The sequence below is a fragment of the Salvelinus fontinalis genome, chromosome 40, assembly GCF_029448725.1.
Source record: "Salvelinus fontinalis isolate EN_2023a chromosome 40, ASM2944872v1, whole genome shotgun sequence".
NCBI classification, from domain to species: Eukaryota; Metazoa; Chordata; class Actinopteri; order Salmoniformes; family Salmonidae; genus Salvelinus; species Salvelinus fontinalis.
This window is the reverse complement of record NC_074704.1, coordinates 12,873,289-12,892,683: the sequence shown is the minus strand read 5'-3', so window position 1 is coordinate 12,892,683 and position 19,395 is coordinate 12,873,289. Positions and strand designations below refer to the sequence as shown.

Genomic DNA, 19,395 nt, shown 5'->3' with positions numbered 1-19,395 from the left:
ACTGTGTTACCTAGAAGACCTGCTGTTTGTGGGTCTGAAACTTTCCTTTAGCGCTGTATGAAACTGACATTTTCGAGTGTTTTTAAGGACACGCCTCCAATATTTCCATCCCTCCCACCTCAGCACAAGTGAGCTGATGTTAGACAGGTACATTGCTGAACCTGGCGTTAGGGCTGGAAAATGCCCGCGCTCATGTTCTTACATTAGGAAATTCCAAACTAAACTGTGTTTGACACTTGGGCCTCCTAGTCGCCAGCTGAAAACAGAGTCCAGAACGTTAAAACCCCCATGCAGTAATTCATTTTTTAAATGTTTTTATTTAACTAGGCAAGTCAGTTAAGAACAAGTTCTTATTTACAATGACAGCCTACCAGAAGGCAAAAGGCCTCCTGTGGGGATAGGGGCTGGGATTTAAAAAAAAAATTAGGACAAAATACACATCAAGACACCACATAAAGACAGACCTAAGACAACAACATAGCATGGTAGCGACACAACAAGGCAGCAGCACAAAACATGGTACAAACAGTATTGGGCCCAGGCAACAGCACAAAGGGCAAGAAGGTAGAGACAACAATACATCACGCAAAGCAGCCACAACTGTCAGTAAGAGTCTCTGTGACCAAGTATTTGAATGAAGAGATTGAGATAAAACTGTCCAGTTTTAGGGGGGTTTTGCAGCTCGTTCCAGTCGCTGGCTGCAGCGAACTGAAGAGAGGAGTGTGCTTTGGGGACCTTTGACAGCATGTGACTAGCAGAACGGGTGTTGTATGTGGAGGATGAGGGCTGCAGTAGGTATCTCAGATAGGGGGGAATGAGGCCAAAGAGTGTTTTCTAAAGAAGCATCAACCAGTGCATCATGCAACAGGTATACAGACATGACCAGTTTACAGGGAAGTATAAAGTGCAGTGATGTGTCCTATAAGGGGCATTGGTGGCCAGTCTGATGGCAGAATGGTTAAATCATCACTGGATGTCTAATAAATCACTGTGTTTATTTCATGAAAATAACTTCAAATATATTATTTTATCATTGATTTCCCTGAGCCTCCTTTTGCCATTGAAATTCTCAGTCTGATCTTGTGGGCATGTTGATACAAATGTAAATATATTTATATACACAGCCCTAATTGGCGGATAGAGCATACCCAGCCCACCCCTTCAAAGTAGGAGGATACATATGCAAATAAAAGATGACTGGACTTTAATATCAGATTGTGATGTCATGATCTGGGCCAAAAACTCCATCCCACTTGAACAGGCTGAAATTCCAGGAATTATTTTCAAAACAGTAACAACACGTTTTTAACTGCACTGCCCCTTTAAAACGAGGTGAAACCAAGTTACTCTTCAGAAAGAGCCACCAGATTGGTGTAAAGACTCAGATTGGTGTAAATAATAGTTCTGGAATCTCCTGTGGCTGTCAATGCACCAACCGCTCTTCATCCTGCTCTCCACCCTAAACATCTACTTCTTCCCTGTTCTCCACTTCTGTGACCACCTTCTCCTCCGCCGCCGCCTCATTTTTGGAGGGCCATCTCCTCCGCCTCCTCCTCCATTTTGAGGGCCATCTCCTCCAATTGGTGGCCCATCTCCTCCGCCGCCGCCTCATTTATGAGGGCCATTTCCTCCGCCGCCGCCTCCAATTTGAGGCCCATCTCCTCCGCCTCCTCCTCCAATTTGAGGGCCATCTCCTCCAACATGAGGCCCATCTCCTCTGCCGCCGCCTCCTCTTTGAGGGCCATCTCCTCCAACATGAGGCCCATCTCCTCTGCCGCCGCCTCCTCTTTGAGGGCCATCTCCTCCAATATGAGGCCCATCTCCTCTGCCGCCGCCTCCTCCTCTTTGAGGGCCATCTCCTCCAATATGAGGCCCATCTCCTCTGCCGCCGCCTCCTCTTTGAGGGCCATCTCCTCCAATATGAGGCCCATCTCCTCCGCCGCCGCCTCATTTATGAGGGCCATCTCCTCCTCCGCCGCCGCCTCATTTATGAGGGCCATCTCCTCCTCCGCCGCCTCATTTATAAGGGCCATATCCTCCGCCTCCTCCATTTTGAGGGCCATCTCCTCCAATTTGAGGCCCATCTCCTCCGCCGCCGCCTCATTTATGAGGGCCATCTCCTCCGCCTCCTCCTCCAATTGGTGGCCCATCTTCTCCACCTCCTCCTCTTTGAGGGCCATCTCCTCCAATTTGAGGCCCATCTCCTCTGCCGCCGCCTCATTTATGAGGGCCATCTCCTCCGCCTCAAATTTGAGGGCCATCTCCTCCGCCTCTTCCTCCAATTTGAGGCCCATCTCCTCCGCCTCCTCCTCCAATTTGAAGGCCATCTCCTCCGCCTCTTTGATCTCTACCTCTTCTTTGACTTCCCTCTCCTTCTCTTCCTCTTTGACTATCACATTGAGTTCCAGTGTTTGACTACAGTCCTCCAGCTTCACTAAGACCATATCTGGGCCCCACTGTGAGCTTCTCTGTGCTGGAACACCACAGTAAGAACCTGGGGACTTGGGTTCAGACATGGAAGGCTATAGTAGGATTCCAAAGAGGCACAAACAAAAATGTAAGATGAGTTTCACAAAATACTGGAACAGTTTAGCTAACAAAGACCTATTCCATCCCCTTGGAATATACTAATACATTTTGCTAGCTGGCATTGCTGTGGCGATAGTACAGCTAGCGTTGACAATGTCGAGTTAGTTGGTTTAGCTTTAACTTACAGGCGAATTCAAATGGCACCTTTCTCACTAGGATGAAACGATCTAGCTAGATAGACATTTTACCAGCAAGAAGTTAGCTTGACGATATCGCGAACCAAAATGTAATTTCATTTGTAATCTCTAAATGAACAGTTAGCTAATGATTAACGTTAGCTACTGAAATTACGTTCATTATCTAAAGCTGGCTAACTAGCTAACGGCCTTGCTAACTTACTAGATATGGGATGCCAATAGATTTATGCCATTTTAAAAAATATGGACATCACATAGTTTACATTAGTTGTTATTAAGACAGCAACGTTATCATTCACAACACAGTTTTGAAGATAAACTCACTTGCTCGGTATGATAGATAAATAGTTAGTTTGGCTAGCCGTTTTAATGGATAACTAAGTAAGCAAGCAAGCTAACGTTAGCTCAAATGGATATTGTTTACACACGATTTGGTGGACGTGGATAAATAATCCCACTACTAATGTTAACCTAAGGAAAAATGACAGAATATGTTAAAAATCCTGATCTTACATTCACACTGGAATTGGCAGCTCTTGTTGTTTTAGCTATCTAGCATAACTTCTTCGGTGAGGGTTAACTTCTTCTTTGGTATAATGGCGTTCGCAACAATTATATGTGCGTTCCGCCACCTACTGTACAGGTAGATAATACGGATCTGTTACGCACGCCTCTGAGAAGAGGGAACGCAACTCCCTGCTACAACTCAACTCTCTGAAGTGCAAGAGGTATGGACTGTAGGTGCGAGTAAGGATGACACAAAAGCAGAATTTACCGTTTACTAGGATTTATTTTCTTACACGGTAATATGGGGAAAAGGGGCTGGACGGAACCAAAGCAAAGAAAGTAAATATCAAAGTTCCCCCTCTCCTATCTAACCTGCCTACCCACTTAACTTACCTAACTTAGCACCACTTGGTGCCCTAACCAAAATACAGGGGGTGGTCCGCCCAGGTCTTACCTAGTGTGCCTAGACAGTAAATATACTACGGGTATATGTATGCCCTCGGGCCTCTTGCCTAAGCACTCCCAAAGTGCCTTCTCCTTCCCCCCTGGGAACAAACGAAACAGAGTAATTTTTAACGATTTCACAAACACTCACAAACACAGGACATAGAAAAACTGCTACCAACAACAGTACATACCAAACTTTCTGATACACAACCAACACTATATCACAATCTAATTTTTCTCGATCTTTCCAAAATATTAAATTCTCTCTCTCCTCTCTCAATCTCTCTCTTGGGCAGAACACTGGCTTTTATCTTCAGGTGGCAATGGTGATTAGAGTCAGCTGCTTCTTGACGAGGGGGCGGGGTCAGCTCCAATCACCAATTAGCCTGGGGTTGACCAATCAGCTGGTTGGGGAGTACTTCAGGAAGCCATCTCCTGAAACACACACTCAAATACAAACAGAACACAGAAACTGGGGAACGTAACAGGATCCAAAAAGGAAACCAATGCGTGGTAAAAAATAAATAAAAACGTATACAAAACTATGAATAACGAAATGTTAATTAAACTAAATCAGCCTGCTTTTCCGTTTAATCAGGTTCCTACACAGGCTCATAAGGATCCTGTGATGGCGGGACATTTCCTGGCAACAGTCGTCCATGCAGTGCTTCTGCCGTTAAGTCTTGGAGGCCCAAAAACTTCTCGGTTGCAGATATCCAGCTTCTTGGACACTTGTGCAGTACAATTAATAACCGTGGCTCTAAAAGCTACAAAATCCACCTTCTTCACAATAAGCGTATCCAGATCACTGGATTGACGAATAACATTGGCAACTGGTTGTGGTGCATCCACCGCCATATCTTCTTCAGAACTGTGGCTTCTTGCCCCTTCAACTCTCTTGCACCCCAACAGGGCACTAAGGGAATTCAGAAATATGATCCCAACCACAGTTGCAAAATGTTACATTCACACTCTTCAATAACATATTCCTTCCATCTGCAAACACTTGACAAATGGCCAAACTTTTTACACTTCTTGCATTGCATCGGGTTTTGCACGAACGATCTTACTGCGTATCTTATATCCCAACTTTACATAGGGTGGTAAATACTCATCAAACATAAATAATACAGATAAACCTAGCTCCTTTTCCCCATTCTTCAAAAGAGTCAAGCAACGTGCATGAACTAATCCTGGAATTTTGTCTGAAATATTGATTATTAATGTCCAACGGGACGCCATTGGCGACGGAGGAGATGGCTGCCGTTTTACGGTCTCCTAACCAATTGTGCTATTGTGTGTGTTTTTTCACGTTATTTGTAACTTATTTTGTACATAATGTTTCTGCCACCTTCTCTTATGACCGAAAATAGCTTCTAGATATCAGGACAGCAATTAATCACCTCGTACTGGACAAATATGTTTTCTTCAACGAGTCGGATGAGAAGGATTTACTTCAGACACCCGACAAGGCCCAAATTCCTGTGATTCGCATGAGAAAGATAGATATTAGAGATATCAGGGACATAGGTCTGGGTGCCTTGTAAGGATCCAACAGCGAGTGGGTATGCTGCCTCTACCATCAGTCCTATTTGTCAACGTACAATCATTGGATAACAAAAGAGATGATCTACAATCACGTATATCCTACCAACGGGACATTAAAAACTGTTATACCTTAAGTTTCACCGTGTTGTGACTGAACGACGACATGAATAACATACAGCTAGGGGGGTTTAAGCTGCATAGGCAAGATAGAACAGCCGCCTCCAGTAAGACAAGGGGTGGCGGTCTGTGTATATTTGTAAACAACAGCTGATGCACAACATCTAATAGTAAGGAAGTCTTGAGGTTTTGCTCGCCTGAGGTAGAGTATCTCATGATAAGCTGTAGACCACACTATTTACCAAGAGAGTTCATCTATATTTTTCATAGCTGTCTATTTACCAACAAAACCGATGCTGGCACTAAGACCACACTCAACGAGCTGTATAAGACGATAAGCAAACAGGAAAACGCTCATCCAGAGGCAGCGCTACTAGTGGCCGGGGACTTTAATGCAGTGAAACTTAAATCCATTTTACCTCATTTCTACCAGCATGTTAAATGTGCAACCAGAGGGGAAAATAAACTCTAGAACACCTTTACTCCACACACAGAGATGCATACAAAGCTCTCCCAAGCCCTCCATTTGGCAAATCTGACCATAATTCTATCCTCCTGATTCCTGCTTACAAGCAACAATTAAAGCAGGAAGCACCAGTGACTCTGTCAATAAAGAAGTGGTCAGATGATGCAGATGCTAAGCTACAGGACTGTTTTGCTAGCACAGACTGGAATATGTTCCGAGATTTTTCCCATGGCATTGAGGGGGTACACCACATCAGTCATTGGCTTCATCAATAAGTGCATTGACGACGTCGTCCCCACAGTGACTGTGGTGCAGTCAACCTGTCCCTGACTGAGTCTGTAATACCAACAAACAGACCACCATAGTCCCTGTGCCCAAGAACACGAAGGTAATCTGCTTAAATGACTACCGACCCATAGCACTCACATCTGTAGCCATAAAGTGTTTTGAAAGGCTGATCATGGCTCACATCAACACCATTATCCCAGAAACCTGAGACCCACTCCAATTTGCATACCGCCCCAACGGATCCACAGATGACGCAATCTCTATTGCACTCCACACGGCCCTTTCCCACCTGGACGAAAGGAACACCTACGTGAGAATGCTATTCATTGACGACAGCTCAGCATTCAACACCATAGTGCCCTCAAAGCTCATCACTAAGCTAAGGACCTTAACAACACACCTTAACAACACGCTGATCCTCAACACGGGGTTTCCTCAGGAGTGCATGCTCAGTCCCCTCCTGTACTCCCTCCTGTACTCCCTGTTCACTCATGACTGCATGGCCAGGCACGACTCCAACACCATTATTAAGTGTGCCGACAACACAACACATTTTTCTTAAAACTGCATTGTTGGTTAAGGGCTTGTAAGTAAGCATTTCACTGTAAGGTCTACTACACCTGTTCTGACAGGTAAGGTCTACACCACATCTGACAAATAACATTTGATTTGAAAACATTTCACTGGTGCCCTGCTTCGAAAATCAAAGCTGTTCACTTCATGCGTCGAGAATTCCCCGAGCCACAATGCACACTCCTTTTGCTCTTTAGATACACATGATGTCAACACCATACCACTCCTGGTTACTATGACTACACGATATCAACACCATACTGCTCCTGGTTACTATGACTACACGACATCAACACCATACCGCTCCTGGTAATTATGACTACACGATATCAACACCATACCGCTCCTGGTTACTATGACTACACGGTATCAACACCATACCACTCCTGGTTACTATGACTACACGATATCAACACCATACCGCTCCTGGTTACTTTGACTACACCATATCAACACCATACCACTCCTGGTTACTATGACTACACGATATCAACACCATACCACTCCTGGTTACTATGACTACACGATATCAACACCATATCACTCCTGGTTACTTTTACTGCATTCACTTTCCTGAAGCCTTCTTCACCATCCTCGTGACTTCGAAAGAGTTTCCCAAATAAACATCATTATCCAAAAAACATACTCCAACAAGCAACGATTCATCAGACTCATGTTCCACAACAATTGTTTCCCTTTTTGTTCCATTCTTGGACTTCACTGTTGTCCACTCATCGTTCTCGCTAACTGTAGCTCGACGTGCTTTCAGCACGACACTTCTGCTTCCGCCATCATCCCTACAGTGTCATCCCAGAGTTTAACTTATTCGATGAGGTTTAACAGAGGTTGGAATCCAATAAATATTGCATTACAGCCACCTACTAGAATGGAGAATATCTCTATAAATTTTTTCAAGCAAAGTATAATGAAGAAATACTCTGCCATCTAACACTACACTCAGAAAAAAGTATATACAGTGGGGAGAACAAGTATTTGATACACTGCCGATTTTGCAGGTTTTCCTACTTACAAAGCATGTAGAGGTCTGTAATTTTCATCATAGGTATACTTTAACTGTGAGAGACGGAATCTAAAACAAAAATCCAGAAAATCACATTGTATGATTTTTAAGTAATTAATTAGCATTTTATTGCATGACATAAGTATTTGATACATCAGAAAAGCAGAACTTAATATTTGGTACAGAAACCTTTGTTTGCAATTACAGAGATCATACGTTTCCTGTAGTTCTTGACCAGGTTTGCACACACTGCAGCAGTGATTTTGTCCCACTCCTCCATACAGATCTTCTCCAGATCCTTCAAGTTTCGGGGCTGTCGCTGGGCAATACGGACTTCCAGCTCCCTCCAAAGATTTTCTATTGGGTTCAGGTCTGGAGACTGGCTGGGCCACTCCAGGACCTTGAGATGCTTCTTACGGAGCCACTCCTTAGTTGCTCTGGCTGTGTGTTTCGGGTCGTTGTCATGCTGGAAGACCCAGCCACGACCCATCTTCAATGCTCTTACTGAGGGAAGGAGGTTGTTGGCCAAGATCTCACGATACATGGCCCCATCCATCCTCCCCTCAATACGGTGCAGTCGTCCTGTCCCCTTTGCAGAGCAGCATCCCCAAAGAATGATGTTTCCACCTCCATGCTTCACGGTTGGGATGGTGTTCTTGGGGTTGTACTCATCTTTCTTCTTCCTCCAAACACGGCGAGTGGAGTTTAGACCAAAAAGCTCTATTTTTGTCTCATCAGACCACATGACCTTCTCCCATTCCTCCTCTGGATCATCCAGATGGTCATTGGCAAACTTCAGACGGGCCTGGACATGCGCTGGCTTGAACAGGGGAACCTTGCGTGCGCTGCAGGATTTTAATCCATGACGGCGTAGTGTGTTACTAATGGTTTTCTTTGAGACTGTGGTCCCAGCTCTCTTCAGGTCATTGACCAGGTCCTGCCGTGTAGTTCTGGGCTGATCCCTCACCTTCCTCATGATCATTGATGCCCCACGAGGTGAGATCTTGCATTGAGCCCCAGACCGAGGGTGATTGACCGTCATCTTGAACTTTTTCCATTTTCTAATAATTGCACCAACAGTTGTTGCCTTCTCACCAAGCTGCTTGCCTATTGTCCTGTAGCCCATCCCAGCCTTGTGCAGGTTTACAATTTTATCCCTGATGTCCTTACACAGCTCTCTGGTCTTGGCCATTGTGGAGAGGTTGGAGTCTGTTTGATTGAGTATGTGGACAGGTGTCTTTTAACGAGTTCAAATAGGTGCAGTTAATACAGGTAATGAGTGGAGAACAGGAGGGCTTCTTAAAGAAAAACTAACAGGTCTGTGAGAGCCGGAATTCTTACTGGTTGGTAGGTGATCAAATACTTATGTCATGCAAATTAATTACTTAAAAATCATACAATGTGATTTTCTGGATTTTTGTTTTAGATTCCGTCTCTCACAGTTGAAGTGTACCGATGATAGAAATTACAGACCTCTACATGCTTTGTAAGTAGGAAAACCTGCAGATCGGCAGTGTATCAAATACTTGTTCTCCCCACTGTATATACACACAGTGTCAGTCAAAAGTTTGGACAAACATACTATTCAAGGGTTTTTCTTTAATTTGACTATTTTCTACATTGTAGAATAATAGTGAAGACATCAAAACTATGAAATAACACATATGGAATCATGTAGTAACAAAAAAAAGTGATTAATAAATCAAAATATATTTGATTTGAGATTCTTCAAAGTAGCCACCCTTTGCCTTGATGACAGCTTTGCACACTCTTGGCATTCTCTCAACCAGCTTCATGAGGTAGTCACCTGGAAGGAATCTGGAAGGAATTCAATTAACAGGTGTGCCTTGTTAATTAATTTATGGAATTTCTTTCCTTCTTAATGCGTTTGAGCCAATCAGTTGTGTTGTGACAAGGTAGGTGGTGGTATACAGAAGATAGCCCTATTTGGTAAAAGACCCAAGTCCATATTATGACAAGAATAGCTCAAATGACATGAAGGTCAGTCAATCTGTAAATTTTCAAGAATTTTCAAGAAAGTTCCTTCAAGTGCAGTCGCAAAAAACATCAAGTGCTATGACAAAACTAGCTCTCATGAGGACCGCCACAGGAAGGAAAGACCCAGACTTACCTGTGCTACAGAGGATAAGTTCATTAGAGTTAACTGCACCTCAGATTGCAGCCCAAATAAATGCTTCACAGAGTTCAAGTAACAGACACATCATAACATCGACGGTTCAGAGGAGACTGCGTGAATCAGGCCTTCATGGTCAAATTGCTGCAAAGAAACCACTACTAAAGGACACCAATAATAAGAATAGACTTGCTTGGGCCAAGAAAGACGAGCAATGGACATTAGACCGGTGGAAATCTGTCCTTTGGTCTGATGAGTCCAAATTTGTGTCTTTGTGAGACACAGAGTAGGTGAACGGATGGTATAGCGTATCGCTGCATAATTCTGTGTTAGCCATGCTGGTTAAGCGTGCCTTGAATTCTATATATCACATATATCACAGGCAAAGGACCCCCACACAATCACACCTCCTCCTCCGTGCTTCATGGTGGGAATCACAGTGGGACTATCATGTTTTTCAACAGGACAATGACCAAAAACACACCTCCAGGCTGTGTAAGGGCTATTTGACCAAGAAGCAGAGTGATAGAGTGCTACATCACATGACCTGGCCTCCACAATCACCCAACCTCAACCCAATTGAGATGGTTTGGGATGACTTGGACCGCAGAGTGAAGGAAAAGCAGCCAACAAGTGCTTAGCATATGTGGAAACTCCTTCAAGACGTTTGGAAAAGCATTCCTCATGAAGCTGGTTGAGAGAATGCCAAGAGTGTGCAGAGCTGTCTTCAAGGCAAAGGGTGGCTACTTTGAAAAATCTAAAATATATTTTGAGTTGTTTAACACTTTGTTTGGTTGCTACAATATTCCATATGTGTTATTTAACAGTTTTGATGTCTTCACTATTATTCTACAATGTATAAAATAGCAGAAATGAAGAAAAACCCTTGAGTAGGTGTCTAAACGTTTGACTGACACTGTATTCAACAAGCAAAGTGATCATGCTGTTTTTATGTGGCTGCTATGAAAGTGAACTGTTTAAGTGTGATCAGTGGCGTGTTCATTCCACCCATTCTGTTGAAGAACTTTTCTTAAACGGAAGCAAATGGAACGAAACAGGGATAAACTTACCTTTGTCCAACAGAAACTCTCATGTGCAACTGTTGGACTAATGACTAATGATTAAACCCTAGATCAGCTAGATTCAGGCAAGTGTGCAAGGCAGTATTGAATGTGTCACTGTCTGTCACCTTGATTACTCAAAATTATCTCGACCTGTTTTTTAAACTTTAATTCATAGGCCAGGTTGTAGCAACCTCATGTTGGGTACAGGGAAAATGTGAGTATCATGTTGTAGCCTAAACCTATCGATGTTCCATTCATCCAGATCAATGTAGTATGAATGACAGTCATCCAGTATGCTGTAATAGAAATAAGGCTCATACATATAAAAAATATATATATTCCTTCTCATCTTAAAACAGCAACCGCCACTGCCTTACTTACAGTATAGCCTACCTGTAAAGCACCAGAAATAATGACTCTTCAACCCTCCATAATAAAGAGAGACAGGAAACTTACAATAGTCATATTTATTTTCTGCCATTTCAAAGTTTGTTGTATACATTTTCCGTGACTAAATTCTATATATATATATATATATATATTTTTAAATAATCGATTATAGAAATCCAACTAGAATATCTGATTACTCAGGATTCTCTAAGGACAGATATTAGCTATGGATTCCACAATGTCAACTTCACTGAGTTTTCTCTGCAGTGTTTCCTTTTTTGGCGATTCCTGAAATAGGGATATGTTCACAATAAAGCTTTATCATTCCAGCTTTATTTTAAGAACATGGTAAGGAATCTCTCCAGGGCGAGTTAGCTGGTGTTTCTTTAGGTCGCCTAGGGGACTGAATCTTTTCCTCACACTGTGCCAGTGAACTGGTGGGTCTTCAGATGTGTTCACTGACTGAAGCCAGGGGAGCAGCTGTCACACTCCTTTGCAGGTCATTTTATACCCCCTTTATCTAACCAGGTAAGTTATTATTAGTCATAATTAGGTGGCGTTTTTTTGGGAAATAAACTGGTGAAACTATCCCCACATTGATAGCAGAGTTAAGGCTTCTCCCCTATGTGAACAAACTGGTGTCTTCAGAGCTAATGACACAGCGTCTCTACAGTGTGAATTCCCTGATGCTTCTTCAAATTTGCTGATTGACTGAAACTCTTCCCACACAAAGCAGTGGTATGGTTTCTCTCCTGCGTGAATTAACTGGACTTTAGGTGGTGTAAATGACTGACACACTTCCCACAATGAGAGCATCGTTAAGGCTTCTCTACGGTGTGGGTTAGCTGGTGTCTCTTTAGGTTTCCTACCAGACTGAAACTCTTTCCACACTGAGAACAGTGGTAAGGCTTCTCCCCTGTGTGAGTTATCTGATGTTTCTTCAGAGTTGATGAATGACTGAAACTCTTCCCACACTGGGAGCATTGGAACAGCTTTCCACCCGTGTGAATTAGCTGGTGTTTCTTTAGGAAATATAAACTGGTGAAACTATCCCCACACTGAGAGCAGTGGTAAGGCTTCTCTCCTGTGTGAATTAACTGGTGTGTATTTAGGTTGGCTAACTGACTGAAACTCTTCCCACAATGAGAGCAGAGGTAAGGCTTCTCTCCAGTGTGAGTTAGGTGGTGTTTCTTTAGGAAATATAAACTGGTGAAACTATCCCCACATTGAGAGCAGAGGTAAGGCTTCTCTCCTGTGTGCGTTATCTGGTGTGGCTTCAGTTCAGATAACGTGGTGAAACTCTTCCCACATTGAGAGCAAAGGTAAGGCTTCTCTCCTGTGTGAGTTAGTTGGTGTCTTTTCAGACTTGATAACTGACTGAAACTCTTTCCACATTGGGAGCAGTGGAATGGCTTCTCTCCTGTGTGAGTTCTCATGTGTGACTTTAATTCTCTTGGAGATCTGAAATCCTTCCCACACTGAGAGCAGTTGTATGGCTTCTCTCCTGTGTGAATTAACTGGTGTGTATTTCGGTTGGCTAACTGACTGAAACTCTTCCCACAATGAGAGCAGAGGTAAGACTTCTGTCCTGTGTGAGTTAGGTGGTGGTTTCTCAAAGTTGTTAACTGACTGAAACTCTTTCCACATTGGGAGCAGTGGTAAGGCTTCTCTCCTGTGTGAGTTCTCTGGTGTGTCTTTAGATGGTCCGAATGACTGCAACCCTTTCCACAAACAGTGCAGTGGTATGGCTTCTCTCCTGTGTGAGTTCTCTGGTGCGTCTTTAGTTTGCTTGGTGTTTCACATCTCATCCCACATTGACCACACGGGTATGTCGCCATCATTTTTTGAGTCTGTTTTGATCTGAGGTGAGTTGGACAAATACAACTGCCTCTGCAATCTGAACAGGGGTGGGGCCTACAAGTGTGTCTTCTCAACTCCTCTGGCTCATAGAAACTAGTGAAGCAGTCCATGCAGTGGTGATGTTTCTGTCTTGAGTTCCTCTGTCTGTGTTGTTTATGGTTTCCTGATGCTGTGGAACTGGGCTCACTGTCTGAACCTGGGTTGGAGCTCTCTCCTGTGGGAATAAGAACAGATATGGGGTTAGAATCAGGAACAGAGCATTGAAATGGTCTTTAACAGTCGTTTTTATATCAATATCAAACCATTTATTGGGTAACAATTAAGTACTTTACTTGAATACACTGAACAAAAATCTAAACGCAAGAAGCAACAATTTCAAAAATTATAGTCATAAGGAAATCAGTGAATTGAAAAACATTCATTAGGCCCTAATCTATGGATTTCACATGACTGGGAATACAGATATGCATCTGTTGGTCACATATACCTTTAAGAAAAGGTAGGGGCATGGATCAGAAAACCAGTCAGTATCTGGTGTGACCACCATTTGCCTCATGCAGAGCGACATCTCCTTCACATAGAGTTGATCAGGCTGTTGATTGTGGCCTGTGGAGTGTTGTCCTACTCCTCTTCAATGGCTGTGTGAAGTCGCTGGATATTGGCGGAAACTGGAACACGCTGTTATACACGTCGATCCAGAACATCCCCAAACATGTTCAATGGGTGACATGTCTGGTGAGTATGCAGGCCATGGAAGAACTGGGACATTTTCAGCTTACAGGAATTGTGTACAGATCCTTGTGTCATGCATTATCATGCTGAAACAAGGTGATGGCGGTGGATGAATGGCACGACAATGGGCCTCAGGATCTCGTCACGGTATCCCAGTGCATTTAAATTGCCATCGATAAAATGCAATCGTATTAATTGTCCGTAGCTTATACCTGCCCATACCATAACCCCACCGCCATCATTACCACTCTGTTCACAACGTTATCAGCAAATCGCTCGCCCACACGACACCATACGCGCTTTCTGCCATCTGACCGGTACAGTTGAAACTGGGATTCATCCGTGAAGAGCACACTTCTCCAGCGTGTTTATGGTAGAGAATTGAACATTAAATGATCTAGCAACAGCTCCGGTGGACATTCCTGCAGTCAGCATGCCAACAGCTCCGGTGGACATTCCTGCAGTCAGCATGCCAACAGCTCCAGTGGACATTCCTGCAGTCAGCATGCCAACAGCTCCGGTGGACATTCCTGCAGTCAGCATGCCAACAGCTCCGGTGGACATTCCTGCAGTCAGCATGCCAACAGCTCCGGTGGACATTCCTGCAGTCAGCATGCCAACTGCTCCGGTGGACATTCCTGCAGTCAGCATGCCAACAGCTCCGGTGGACATTCCTGCAGTCAGCATGCCAACAGCTCCGGTGGACATTCCTGCAGTCAGCATGCCAACAGCTCCGGTGGACATTCCTGCAGTCAGCATGCCAACAGCTCCGGTGGACATTCCTGCATGCCAACTGCTCCCTAAAAACTTGAGACATCTTTGGCATTGTGTTGCGTGACAAAACTGCACATTTTAGAGTGGCCTTTTATTGTCCACAGTTCCATGGGCACCTGTGTAATGATCATGCTGTTTAATCAGCTTCTTGATATGCCACACCTGTCAGGTGGATGGATTCTCTTTGCAAAGGAGAAATGCTCACTAACAGGTATATAAATACATTTGTGCCCCAAATTTAAATAAACTTTTTGTGCATGTACATTTATGGGATCTTTTATTTCAGCTCATGAAATATTGGACCAATATTTTACACTTTGCATTAACATTTTTGTTCAGTGTAGATTTCCATATTAAAAAAAAAATAAATGCTTTTTAGCAAAAAAAAAAACAATTTCTCAGCAAGAACTTTGCACAATTTACCACATGATATCACTATGATATCACTACTTCACCATCACATTGATCTTTAACCGATCTTAAATAAAACAAAGACACTATTCCTTCTAAATATTTTTTTCTAGAGACATTGACCATCTAATAGTCAAATCAGTGTAAAAGCAGGTGAGCTGGTTCTACTCTTTATGTTAAAGCAGGTGAGCTGGTTCTACTCTTTATGTTAAAGCTGGTTCTACTCTTTATGTTAAAGCAGGTGAACTGGTTCTACTCTTTATGTTAAAGCAGGTGAGCTGGTTCTACTCTTTGTGTTAAAGCAGGTGAGCTGGTTCTACTCTTTATGTTAAAGCAGGTGAGCTGGTTCTACTCTTTATGTTAAAGCAGGTGAGCTGGTTCTACTCTTTATGTTAAAGCAGGTGAGCTGGTTCTACTCTTTGTGTTAAAGCAGGTGAGCTGGTTCTACTCTTTATGTTAAAGCAGGTGAGCTGGTTCTACTCTTTATGTAAAAGCTGGTTCTACTCTATGTAAAAGCTGGTTCTACTCTTTATGTTAAAGCAGGTGAGCTGGTTCTACTCTTTATGTTAAAGCAGGTGAGCTGGTTCTACTCTTTATGTTAAAGCAGGTGAGCTGGTTCTACTCTTTATGTAAAAGCTGGTTCTACTCTATGTAAAAGCTGGTTCTACTCTTTATGTTAAAGCAGGTGAGCTGGTTCTACTCTTTATGTTAAAGCAGGTGAGCTGGTTCTACTCTTTATGTTAAAGCAGGTGAGCTGGTTCTACTCTTTATGTTAAAGCAGGTGAGCTGGTTCTACTCTTTATGTAAAAGCAGGTGAGCTGGTTCTACTCTTTATGTTAAAGCAGGTGAGCTGGTTCTACTCTTTATGTTAAAGCAGGTGAGCTGGTTCTACTCTTTATCTAAAAGCAGGTGAGCTGGTTCTACTCTTTATGTTAAAGCTGGTTCTACTCTTTATGTTAAAGCTGGTTCTACTCTTTATGTTAAAGCAGGTGAGCTGGTTCTACTCTGTGTAAAAGCAGGTGAGTTAGTTCTACTCTTTATGTAAAAGCAGGTGAGTTGGTCCTACTCTTTATGGCCATTTTGTGTTTTGTGGTGGAAAACTGAGTGGTTTAGAATAACACGTCAACCCTGTCATCCGTACAGTGCCGTGAAAAAGTAATTGCCCCCTTTCTGGTTCTCTCTATTAATTGGGATTAGGTCTGGACTGTGAATAGGCCACTCCACAACTACAAATTTGACAGAGGGCTCTGTTTTAACAAACCTAACGCAATGGTAAATATTTGTGCTATTTTCAGAATTGGAATTATGGGCGCAGTAGCTTGTGGTGGCGTGAAAGAGTTTTGATGAATAAACAAGTTGTGAGGGTTGGAAACTTGGCCCCTCAATGGCCAATCAGTAAGTGCTCCATGGTTAAAATATGTGGTTCCTTCAAGTTGTGTATTTACAGTTTTATTTATTGCGTTGTCATCGACTCCAACTCCATCTAGTTCGTTAAACAGCTTGCCTCATATTTGCTAAATATGTTGAACATGTTTGCAGTCAACATTGTTCTTATTGCATTGCCTCAATATGGAAATACATTATTAAACATAGGCAATAGCATTAACACTGATATAGGGGCTAGGCCTACTGTAAATTGCAGTCTGGACATGCCAAACAGTCAATAAGCAAGATTAAATTCACTAGGCTATTGATAAGGCCTAAAAAGACAGTGTATAATTATATTTTAATTCTAATCAAAAATAGGCTAAATATGGTTACAGGCACCATAAATTGTTCCCCGTGCGTTTAATACAGACAAGGCAACAGACTATGGAGGGTTTTACATAGAAACTTTTCACAGGAGCTGGATAAAGATCCAATATAAAGAGACAGGGGGAATGTCCACTCACCTTTATACTGCTGTAATGTTGTTTTATAAACATCCTTCAACCATCTAACTGATCAAATTAGCACTTTTCCATAAATAGAAGGGAAATTGCATTGCATTGGAGCCATGTCCAATCTCACCATGAACCCACAGACGCTGAATCTATCTACAAAATATGTTTTTTGTTTAATTTGATTAAAACCCAATCTACTTGTTAAACCAACAACAATATTTCTAAACAGGATTGGGTCAGAAACATCAACTCATAAATCGCTTCTCTGTGCACACGCCTAAATATCCTTACACATAACATTTGCACGTCTTTACAAAATACTAGGCTCATATCAATAGTTTATGGCATTATAAGAGGATGGAATAGTTTGGAGGAGAGTCCATGTCTTTTGGTAATTTGAAAATGGGGCTGGATAGCTTACTCAAAACGAGGAAAATGAAGTATGCTGGTACGTGAACTGTGAACAATGAAAAAAACATTAAGGCAAATATTTCCAGGCACTCTCAGTAGACCATTTAAAACCTCTTTATTATTAGGCTCCTGGGCTAATGGCCAGGATGAAAAGACACCTATATGATGCTGCTGAACCAGCCAGGATTTAGGAGTAGGGTAAGCCATGTTTGTAAATACGAGATTCACCGGCACAAAATGAACATCTCTCTACCATGGGCACTGTGTCATGGCTGGATAGGTTCCGCTCTCAAAATCCACTGTGTTACCTAGAAGACCTGCTGTTTGTGCGTCTGAAACATTCCTTTTAGCGCTACATGAAACTGTCAGTTTTGCGTGTTTTTAAGGACACGCCTCCAATATTGCCACCCCTCCCTCCTCAGCACAAGTGAGCTGATGTTAGACAGGTACATTGCTGAACCTGGCGTTAGGGCTGGAAAATGCCAGCACTCATGTTTTTACATTAGGAAATTCCAAACTAATGTGTGTTTGACACTTGGGCCTCCTAATCGCCAGCTGAAAACAGGCTGTCGTGGTAATTTCCTGTATTACTCAATAAAGAGAGAGAGAGAGAGCCAACCACACACAAGTCAGAGTTAAATTATATATTCAATTTTTAATATATATACAAGCTTCACCAAAGCCCTTTTTTGACTCTCAGATCAATTCAGTGTCTATCAATGAATTCTCTGAGTCTCAATAAAACAATTCTTAGTTTCATTTATAGCCAAGATACCCCCTCTCAACTTACAAAGAATCCTTTACCCGAAAGAGGAGTATCCTATCGCTAGACAGCATCAGCTATAAATCATCGTTCAGTTTGATCTCCCAAGACAAGGTTTAAATCTCATTCTTGATACTTCACTGTCTACCAAAACATTACCTCATCCAATGGCATATATCAATTGTCATTTCTAGATACTCCCAAACCTGGACAAACTCAAAATCAGACAGTGAGCCCCTTAGGTCAAATACTAGGTCAAGATAAGGGCAACCTCAGAGAGAACATACAATGGTTCCAAACACGGCCAAACTCCTTCCCCCTATGAGAAAAGTAGGGAGTGACTGGCGTACAGACATTGTATGAGATAACTAACTGGTTCCCCATTTAATAACTCCATCCCTTCACATGGTTTAGGAATAGTTACAAACAACGTTCCCATAAGAAACCAACATTCCACTCTGTCCTCCTCCCCTTCTGATATTCTACTTAGCACCACATGGTTTAACAGATACATTGACTTATGAAGACAAGCCTGACCTCTCCCCTCTCTGGCCACAAGTTACCAATCCCTATCTCAGAAGATTCTAATGACAAGTATCTCACAAGCATATGATAAAAAATAACATCTTATCTATCTATGTTACTTAGCTAAATCTGATTCTGCCACGACAAGGCCCAGAATGTTAAAGCCCCGAAGCAGTATTTTTAAATCATCACTGTATGTCTAATACATCACTATGTTTTTATTTCATGAAAATAACTCCAAATATATTTGTTATCATTGATTTCCCTGAACCTCCTTTTGCCATTGAAATGCTCAGTCTGATCTTCTGGGCATGTTGATACAATAAAATATATTTACATACACAGCCCTGATTGGCGGATAGAGCCTACCCCGCTTACCCCTTCAAAGAAAGAGGCACCAGATTGGTGGAAAGACTCAATCATAGTACTGGAATCCCCTGTGGCTGTCAATGCAACAACCTCTCCATCCTACACAACTGAACTTACCTGGGTCAGTGTTACCATCTACTTCTTCCTCCTCTTCCCTGTTCTCCACTTCTGTGACTGCTCTCTCCTCCTCCACCTCTTTGAATGCGCGTTCCTCCTCCTCCTCCTCTTTGAATGCTCTCTCCTCCACCTCCTCCTCCTCTTTGAATGCTCTCTCCTCCACCTCCTCCTCCTCTTTGAATGCTCTCTCCTCCGCCTCCTCCTCCTCTTTGAATGCGCGTTCCTCCTCCTCCTCCTCTTTGAACGCTCTCTCCTCCACCTCCTCCTCC

General features: G+C 42.8%; 1 protein-coding gene across 1 annotated transcript; it reads right to left on the bottom strand.

The window, feature by feature from the left end:
- Positions 1 to 297: 297 nt before the first annotated feature.
- Positions 298 to 4,176, bottom strand: LOC129839039 (cilia- and flagella-associated protein 251-like). Its single transcript, XM_055906301.1, has 2 exons — positions 3,240 to 4,176; positions 298 to 2,522 (listed from the first exon to the last, which is right to left on the bottom strand). The coding sequence occupies exon 2, from the start codon at positions 2,514 to 2,516 to the stop codon at positions 1,521 to 1,523; it is 996 nt and encodes a 331-aa protein (XP_055762276.1). The 5' UTR covers positions 2,517 to 2,522; positions 3,240 to 4,176; the 3' UTR covers positions 298 to 1,520.
- Between the last annotated feature and the right edge of the window lie 15,219 nt (positions 4,177 to 19,395).

Bases quoted from the DNA above. Each gene is read 5' to 3' on its own strand.
- LOC129839039 (XM_055906301.1), bottom strand. From the start codon at position 2,516: ATGTCTGAACCCAAGTCCCCAGGTTCTTACTGTGGTGTTCCAGCACAG.